At 26.4% G+C, this 10,653-nt stretch overlaps 1 protein-coding gene across 1 annotated transcript in view; it reads right to left on the reverse strand.

Annotated features, from left to right (window-relative positions):
- The window catches only part of LOC107464091 (GDSL esterase/lipase APG), a 3,920-nt gene extending 782 nt beyond the window's left edge, over positions 1-3,138 (reverse strand). The window contains exons 1-4 of the mRNA XM_016083000.3: positions 2,817-3,138; positions 1,743-1,873; positions 1,418-1,654; positions 100-367 (exon numbers count right to left, since the gene is read on the reverse strand). Coding sequence (XP_015938486.1) covers positions 100-367; positions 1,418-1,654; positions 1,743-1,873; positions 2,817-3,090 — 910 coding nt within the window. The 5' untranslated portion in view covers positions 3,091-3,138. The remainder of the gene's footprint in view (positions 1-99; positions 368-1,417; positions 1,655-1,742; positions 1,874-2,816) is intronic.
- Between the last annotated feature and the right edge of the window lie 7,515 nt (positions 3,139-10,653).

Below are 10,653 nucleotides of genomic sequence, written 5' to 3' on the forward strand. Positions count from 1 at the left end.
TTAGAATAATTAAAAAAATATAATAACTAAAGCTAAATCTAATTTAAGGCGCTATTTAATTAATTAGAGAGTATATATATATATATTATATATGTTTACCAAATTTTGATGGAGACTGAACAAGGTCATAGAGAGGCTTGAAGATATCAAAGACAACAATCTTAAGACCAGGAAGTTGTTTTTGAAGATATAAGGCAGATGAGTTGAGTTTGTTGTTGAATGTTTGAGCATCATGATTGATGCTTGAGACACATCCGCCATTAATATTGTGATCATGGGAACTAAATAAAGTTCTTGTAGCAGGTAGACAACCCAATGGTGGGAGTGAAACCACTCCAATTCTCCTCGCTCCTAATCCATACAAATCCTGTATGTGTTCCAAAAACAAATATATTATGCTTTAATATATTCCTAGAGTCATGTTGTTCTCTAATAATATATGACCAGTTGACCACTTCATGATAAAAATGATTTTAAAATATGGTACTTATTACTCGCTATTTATATAAAGATGTCTTTATAAAAAAAGATAATTAAAAATTATTAAATATTTTAGCAGTATATTATTTGACTAAACTATTTAATAATGAACGTAATGTATGTTTACATATTAACTATTATTTTTATTTACATAAAAATATATTTATGTATGTAATTACTTTAAAATGTTCACTTACTAAATAACAATAAGTTATTATTTTCTTTTCTTTTTTGTCAATTATATGCGTGTTGTCCACTTAGCCAAAAAGTTAAAACTTGTTAGCTAGAAAAATATACGAATAATTATACATTTAGTATGTGTAAATTGTCATAGCATTTTTTCTTTATTATTTTAGGAAAATAAGGACAACAATTTTTTTGATGTTAGAGCAATTTTTTGTTAGAGATATAACTAATTATGTTATTTTTTTATTAGTTAAAACTTTTGAGATGAGTGATTTCATGATATAATATTAGAATTTCATGTGTGAAGATTATAGAATTTAATTTTTGGTGAATTTTAGAAATAAAAAAATATATACAAAAATTAAATAAATTTAAAAAAAAACATTTATTTAAAAATATTAAAAATATAATCATTATACTACCATTTATTATTTTAAATTTTTAAAATGAATAATTTCATGACGTTTTTTTTTTCTTTCTAAATTTAAAGTGAAAATTTTGTATAGACTTTTTCAGGAGATAACAATAATTGAATCTTATATTTTTTGGTCATATCAAAACTCCACTAACATATCATAAAGCTACTTATTTTAAATATTTAAACTATTAGGTAGAAGTTCATAAATAATACAATGCATCTGATGTGACACGTCATTCATTCTTCCTTAATTGAAGTGTTATTAATTTTATTTGAAGTTTAAAGATCTACAAAGAACAATTATTTAAGTGTTTCTACCATAAAAAAAATTACCTTAATGAAGGTTTCAAATGCAGCAACAAGGTAGGAGGAGTACTTATCAGGAGTGAAGGTGGTTTTGTTGAGCTTAGGATTGATGTAATAATTATGAACAAAATCACCACTTCCAGTAGCTAATATGTACAAAGCATCATTGATAATTGATGCTGATTTGTTACTTCCAACTACACGTGCCAGTTTCCTTTGGTATTCCTTGTAATAATTTAACTGTTGTGACAAAGGGATAGCGTGCTACCAATAAAAAAAAAATAGAACAAACAATTATTTATATATATTTCAAATAAAACTAAAATTAATTAAAAAAAATTAAAATGCTTACATGCAAAATAGCAGTGTTGTCATCATAACCAGAAGCAGCTGAAGCAAAGTTAACTCCTCTAAGGAGATTCTTCCCTGATGCTCGTGGACTAAGGTATGGATGTGCAGAATTCTTAAATCCCAGTGTTTCAGCTGCATGCAAATTAAAGTAGTAAACTTTCTTTGGGGCAATGTTTTTCTATGAATTCACTGTTTTAATAAATGTATAAATATTAACTGCTTGTTACATAGTTAAGATAAATTTTTTGAATAATTAGAATTCCAAAATTTATTTTCAGTTTCGGCAGAAAGCTAAAATATGTTTTTATCACTTTTTTAATTGTATGGAAAAAATCAAGCTTGGTAATCATCAGTAATCACTTTTTCAAAGGCTAATACCAAAAAAAAAGGTTAATTTTCATGCCCTCACTGCGTCAAAGAGTTTTACATACATATTACTAAAAATAATTAATTTTTAAATTTATTACTTAAAAGTAATCTAAATACATAAAAATGAATAAATGATGTCAATATACAAGAAAATATGTTAACTTTCATTTGATTAAGAGAGATACAAATACGATGACAAATACCATGACAAATATGGCGATAATTGAAGTTACAACTTTATGAAGTAGAGTTTTCTTTTCTTTGAGAGGAGTTTAAGAACAGTTTTAAACGAAACTATCCTTTTATTTAAATAGTTCTTTTGTTTTTCTTTTTTTTATTTAGCTTATTTAAGTCACTACAAAAAAAAATACACAAAAACATACTAAATAATAGAAACTCAAATAGATATTGTTAGTTAATTTACAAGCTAAAACAATTTATAAATGTGAACTAAAAAAAAATAAATAAATAAATAATATTTTTGGGAGTAAATGTATGAGTTTGGCATCAACAATTTAAGTCTCAAATTCTAATAAATTCTAATTTTAACCATTTATGTATAGTCCATAAGTTTAAAACCTCATAAATAACTTGTTAGATTGTGATACCAAAGTGGTAGATTATTTATTATGTATGAATAAAGTTCCAGTAATAATAATAATAATAATAATAATAAAAGCTTTATTTGTTGTTAATTCATTCTTACCAGTAACATCAGTAGCTAGTTTGCCATTACAAAACCTGCCATTGGGTTTGTGGTTACCAAAATCTTTGCCATAAGGAAGGTAATCAGCCTTGAAGAGAGTGTTGAGATTCACATTATTTCCAACATCCACCACTGAATCTCCAAATGTTATCACTGCTGGCACTAATGTTGTTGTTGTTGTTGGTGTTTCTTGTGCTTCTCCTTCTCCATACCCACTTGCAAACACAACAAGGACAACATGAATAACTGCTATTTTCATACTATTCATATCCATCTTCAATTTTCTTTCTATGCCTAATAACGTACAATTTCATGATTCAGAACTTATATATATAGCAAATACTGAAAACTGTTGTCCTTGTTACTGAAAATAACATTAATAGTGGAGGGTGGAATAGTTTCCTGCGCAGTATTCAAATTTCAACTAACTTAGGAGGTACTAGAACTAATTTTGAATTATTAGTCGAGTGGTCGGTTTATTAGTCTGTATTTAAATAAGTGTTAGAAATTTATTAAGATTGGGTTTGTTTCTGAAGATAAAACACTAAGAATAATATATAAAAGACAGGATTTAGTATTTTTATATTCTGTTTGGTGATAAAGTAGAATAAATGATGGAAATCTAATTTATTTTTATTTTTTATTTTAAAAAATTTTCAAAATGAATACAATATATATTAATTCAGTGTCTTTAAATACAATATCTCTATTCATGTCTCATCTATTAAATACGATTTTATATCTCTATATCTCTATCTTAGTATCTCTATAAACAAACACAACCTAAATTTTGCCTTTTGTATATATAGTTTATTAATCAACGAAAACGTCATAAAGACAATTCAAATTTGTAGCGAATTAGACTTTAGAATGTTTTCTTTTCTATGATTATACTTAACTGTTCATGAAATCCATATACTCTTATATTTCGAGCGTAAATCATTTTAATTATTTTACGATTTGTATACACTCAATTTGACATATGATAAAATTAATTCGTAAAATAGTGGATTTCAATTGCATAGGTGTTAAATTTTATAAGAAAATGTTGTGTGACCAATTATTTCAAATTCAAGTTCAAGGAAATATCTTTAATTGTTTTCTTTTTTTTTTTTCCTTCACACGCGCGTCCTTAACATCTTTATTCTTCACTTTCTCTTCTGTGGTTCCTCCTTCTTTCTCCAATTCTCTTTTTATTTTTTTTCAGTTTTATTTTCTTTCTCTTATTTTCATTTTTTTCTACCTCTAAAAATATGAACAAAAACAAGAAGAGGGTAAAGAAAAAATGAAAGAAGTAGTAAGATCAACAAAATAAAAGGGAAAAACGTAGGAGTACAAGAAAAAGAATTGTGTTTGTATAACAAAAGAAAAAGTATGGGGAGATAATGTAATTGGTGTATAATATGTACAATAGAAATATTTTTAATTTCAAATTCAACCTAAACAAATAGTTTATTATACACATTGTACAAATATTTCATTAACTCCCTAACGAGATTCATAACAAAAAGTTGTGTTTGTAGTAATTTTTTAATGTTTTATTCTGTCTAATAACTATTTTATATTTCACTTTATAAATTTATATGTTTTGTTACTGAAATTTCTATATTTTTTATTTTTTTATTTTAGGGTAAACTTTTATAAAAAGATTTTTAAAAAAGTGCAATTTAAAAAAAAAGCACAAAATATAATATGGATGGACATCGACAATAATGGAGAACAGATAGAAGAAAACTGATATGAGATATATTCCAAGGGTTACCTGAAATTGAGTTGCTTATTGGGCTAAGACGTGAGGTCCAAGCTCTCTTTATGGTAGTGTCCGACTTCCTTTAGCACCAGGTGCCACCTGTCCAAATTTCTCGTGAGGAGGTGGGTGGTACATACAAAAAGCTTCGATGTTTAAGTTAGTAAAAAATTTAGGCAGATTTTTTAGTAGATTAGAACAGATAATCCCTTTTGTTAAATTAGTTCAATCTTTATTGATGTATAACTGTTTTCTTTATTTTAGGAGTCTGTTAGAATTTTCCTTCTAGATGTATCAGAGGAATTACTGGAGGCAGTTACTTGCTTAGGCAAGTAGAGTTAGACTCCTTGTCACTAGTCGGACATGAGATTAAGGCCTTTTTTAAAAGTTGGACCTTTTATTGAGGCCTCTTTTTAAAGTTGGACTTTTATTGGGTTTGACTTTATATTTTGAGTTAGGATATATATATATATATATATTAGATTTTTTTGTTTATAAAATAAAATAATTAATTATTTTTTTAGAAAAGATTTTTTAACTTTATTTTCAAGAATACGATTTTTTTTTTAATTAGAGCAAGTTCACTGCACTCCCGGCGAACTCTATTTTTTTTGGAATAACAGCAAGTTCGTCGCACTCCCAACGAACTCTATGATGAATTCGGAAATAAAAGCAAGCCTATTGGAGAAAAAGATCAAGTAGCCACAATTTTTCTGTTTACTTTCTTTCTCACTATTAACATTGCCGCTACGATGTCAGAAAATCCATTGTTATTCATTCATTACGATGGTGAAATAGTGTATGATGAAGATGGTTCAATTGTCTTTAGATCGGGCCAATCGATAATTACCTATATGACACCGGAAGTCAGTAGCTTAACAGTTTTGAAGAATATGATATTGCATTCTGTCGGACACCGTCGGACAGCAAGAATCTAAAAAGGTGAAAAAAATTTACTACAGATATCCGACCGAGTTAGATGGCAGTTTGTTTTATAAAAGGTATATTACAGTTGTGTTGTCTTTATCTCTGTTACTAGTATATTTATCAGACCATCGTTGTGAGCGATATTTCTATTGTTTTGAATTAGGTATTAGTTGCACAATGACGAGGACGTATGGCTTATAAGGTCGTGGCATAACCGATGGACCAATATTCATCTATTGGAATTATACGTATTTCTTGTTGTCTTTGGTGGCCGAGGATCATCTGCAGATAGTGTCGATGATAGTCCGAATCCCAGGACAACCGGCCACACGCATTAAGGTCCTTTAGCAGGGAAAGCCATCTGATATGCACCCGAGAGTCAGATGCATCTGGGAAGAGGATACCCCCTATCAACTGCATGATGTATCATTTCGTGTATCTCATTAGGCGCTCCTCTGTGACATCTTGCTCCAGCTCTCTACAAATCGTGTTGTAGAACCAAGTGAGCTTGACAGTCTACTTCGTTTGTGACTATCTGTCCTCTGGACCGGAAACAACACCCAAAATTTGCTCACATAATTCCTCAATGGTCCGTCCCTGATGATGCTGCTTCCACCCACATATGTATCCACTCACAGGATCACCGTCAATTTTGAGTTCTAACTGATAGGCTACATTCTGCAGGGTGATAGTCATCTCCTCGCACGATAAATGAAATGTATGGGACTCAAGCCTCCATCTCTCTATCAACGCCGAGGCAAGCGACCAGTCGTGATTGAACTCGACCATATAGGCCATGTACTCGAGCCCGCCGGCTCATCTCAGATATGGCCTAACCTGCTCCGGCGGCCGTATCATCAGATTTCGTCTGGTGCGCAAGATGTGAGGCGCCCACCAAATGGAAAAAAAATAAATAAAAAAAGGTACTGTGAAGAAATATAATAGTAAGTTCACTTTTCATTCAATACAATAAAATATAAAAAAAAAGCTAAAAATCATACCACTCAATCAAGCCTCCTAGCAATGTGCTCAACGTGATCCAATCTATATATCTCATACTCATAACCAAATAGCTGCTGCTCCATTGAAACACAATCTAGTAAAATAAAATCACACACTAGATTACTAAAAAAAATTAACTAAATAAAAAATAGCTTATAACCCTACTAATTTTAAGTTTACCTTATTTAACTGACGTTGTCATGTAACTAATTAATTAATTTATAACTAACTCAACTCTAAATTTTGTTGCTCACATTTTTTTTCTTATCTAAGTTAACCTAATTAATTATTCCACTAATTACCTTCTAATCACAATGCAAGCTAATAACTCTGACTGAATTAACTAATAATATACTTTCTTATATTCATTAACATGTTTATAGCCAATAAATAGTAACTATACTAAAAAACGATAACATCAAATTATCTACCTAACATAACAACACTTAAAAGTACGTCTAACTAACATGTAAATAGTAAATCTGTTATCTAACCAACAAACAATCTATACCTAACAATTTCATCTAACATGTAAACAGTAAACCAAATAATTCTAATTAAGATAAAGAAATAGATTATTAATTACTAACCTGGAATTGAGAAAATCGCCCACACTAAACTTCACAAATGTCGAAAAAACAAAAAGAAATAACAGAACAGATTTGGAAGGGAGAATAGAGGAAGAAAGAGACAAACCAAAATGGTCCCACCAGTTTAAATAGTATGCCGAACTTATCATAGAGTTTGTCAGGGGTGCGGCGAATTCTATATAATTTATAGAATTCGCCGGGGGTGTGACGAACTCTATAATTTATATAGAGTTTGATGCAGGTGCGGCAAACTCTATATAAATTATAGAGTTCGCTGGAGTGCGACAAATTTACTGTTATTTTTAGAAAAAAAAATCGTTTACTTAAAAATAAACTGAAAAATCTTTTCTAAAAAAATAATTAATTATTTTATTTTATAAACGAAAAGAATCCTATATATATTATCTCAATTTTCTCTTTATATACATGTATAAGTTATTATTATTATGTAATTTTGCGATACTTATCTTATTAAGTTAGATATCTTTATCACTATTTATAGCATTACTTAAAAGTTATTTATTAAGTGGTTTTATTATTGTTAATTATATTTTAAGTTGTTGCAATCTCAAATATAACTTTTTCTAATCATTCAGTAATTTTCACTTCACAAAAATAGATCCTCTTAATAATTTTTTTAATTAAAAAAATAAAAATAAATTAAATTTTTATAATTTGTTCTAATTTATTACCAAACAAAATACAAAGATACTAATTTTTATATTTGTGTCTTTTATGTCATCTTCTCAATATGTAAAAGATTATATTTTACTTTCTCGTATAAAAAAAATTGAAAAAATTAATTTCCTAAGTGACTGGCGAAGAACTAGGCGAATATAGTAATATGTCTAGTCTCTTATACTTTTTAATTTTAGTGTTGTAATTTTAATGATATTTTTTAATAATATAAAAATTTGACATTTTTTTGTAGATATTACAAATCTAAAAATGAGATTTGTGGTTTTTAAACATGTAAATTTGCTGGTCATATTTGTTTTTTATTAATGAAAAAATTTTAGATATATAAATTTAATTTTTTAATTTATATTTTAATATTAAATAAATATTAACGAGTATATATAGTTTGAAAATATTAATATTATTTATTTTTAAATTATTTAAATACTTTATTTATTGAGATATTTATGTTTTTATACTAACCACAAATCGAATTCTCTAATTTATACCGCATAAAATCTAACTTTCGAATCTGAGAATTTTATATACACACAAATTTTTTCATTTTTTAAAAAAATTAGCCACCTACATGTTCTTTTGACTAGTCCAACGTTACGTATGCAACCTTATCCTTTTCACTATAATTGAATGAATTGAATGGCTATTAATTACGAAGAATTATCTTTTTGCAGAATTATTGTATTACTTTTTAAAAAAAATAATTTTAATAATTATTTATTTTATTTTTAACAATAATAAAAATAGCTATTAATATATTTATCAATAATTAAATATTAGTTATCTTAGATTTTATTATTAAATATTTTAATGACAATTATATAATTGCTAATTATAAATTTTTTTAATAATCATAAAAAATATATAATTATCATGATAATATATAATAATAACAATAAAAATATAATTAGTATAAAAATATAAATTAAATAAAATATATAATTATTATATTAGTATTATTAAAAATTTATCCTAAAAATAATTTTTATTGTGGTGTTAGTGTATTAAATATATTATTATGACCACTAATGTCTTGTGATGTAGATAGAGGTATTTGCGGTGCGATTTTGATCGATTTTAAGTAAAACTCATTCTATCTGAACACTAATTTTGCTTGCGATGCGATTTGGATTGGATGACTTTTAAAAAAAAATCCGATCATATCCAATTTCAAGTGGTTTGGATTGGATTGGATTTGCGGTTTTGTAAATTTAAAAAATTAAATACATATAACAAGTCTTAACATCAAATTTTAAATAATCAACAATAACATAACAAGTCTCAGCAATATTTTTAAAAGCCAACAATAACATAACAATAAAAATAAAATTATAGGTTAGTTAAAATAAATAAATAAATAACATTTTGAACATAAAGTATTTATTAAATAATAATAATATTGAATAATATAAAAATATATAATAAATTGTACATATTATAAGTATAATTGTAAATATAATAATAAAATAATAACATTATAGTACATTATACGGTTTGGATTGAATTGGATCGGTTATGAAAAGTAGATCTAAAATCCGATCCGATCTAGCGATTTGTAAAAAATAGAATCCAATCAAATCCGAATTAATACGGTTTTAATCGATTTTTAATTTAAATTAGATTGGATGAACGATTTAATTTAAATCAGTTTGAATTTGAACACCCTATGATGATAATAGGCGTAATATGTTCGACTGATACATCTTGATATGTTCGGTTCTTATTTTGAAGGAAAAATTTGATTCAAACATTATAAATAAATTGCAGTCGTCACTTGATTTTATTTTTAAAATAAAAAATCAATATATATTATTAATTATTAATATAAAAATCGTTAGATAAAGTATGTTGAGAGTAGTAAAGAAAGTTTCCAACAAAAGTCACAAGAAAACAAAGTTCAGTCCAACTAAATAATTACATGTTGAATTTTCTATTTTGGTCTTGATTCCTTTCTTCTTTGTTCTGGTTTTTTGAATAACAAGTCTTGAGGCTTTTTTATTATAAATAGACCTTTTCTCTGGTGTAAAATTAAACCAGAACATTTTTGTGCAATAATATCACACTTTGAATTCACAAGTTCTTGTTTAATTCTTCTTAGTCTAGTTTATATTTTTTCTGCATAGTTTCTATTAAAAAAGTATTGTTTATATAAGATTGATTCATTTTTTTAGATATTAATAAATAAAAATTAGTGTAATTTTTTAATATTAGAAGCTATGGGATGTTTTATAAAATTCTGAGAACAATAAAATTCGTAGAAGATAAATTTTTAGAGTAGATTTTTTTGTTACAACAGTAATTTACGAAAAAATATTTTTTAAATATTTATAAAGATAATACACGGCGATCGTATTGTACTATTTTAATATTAAAATTATAATACACAGATCGTATATTATAAATACACAAATTATATATTATCAATATAATACATATTTTACATATTGTGGTTACACAAAATAATACTTTCAGAACACTGTAAAACACCAATTTTATAATATCAACATAAAATTTCATTCGCTCTTAATATTAAAACAAAAAATTCACAAGATTCTTTACAAAGTATTAGTCTGTATTTTAATATCTTCAAACAAAATATAAATTTCTACTTTTAAAACAAATTTAAATTAGTAATATTATCAACGTACGTTTTGTGTCATTGTTTACCATTATTGCATGATGTCTAGGATTCTACACATCACAATAACTCAAATTTGGAGGGCCCGACAAAATTTCCCACTTGCTAATATACCTATTTTAATTTATTAAATATTATATTTTGGTGAGTAAAGATGAAAAAAAAAAAGAGAAATTAGGCTAAATTAATTGGCCGAATTTATATTTAGTCTAATTAAATGACTAAAATTATTTTATG

Source organism: Arachis duranensis, chromosome 9 (genome assembly GCF_000817695.3).
Source record: "Arachis duranensis cultivar V14167 chromosome 9, aradu.V14167.gnm2.J7QH, whole genome shotgun sequence".
Taxonomy (NCBI): domain Eukaryota; kingdom Viridiplantae; phylum Streptophyta; class Magnoliopsida; order Fabales; family Fabaceae; genus Arachis; species Arachis duranensis.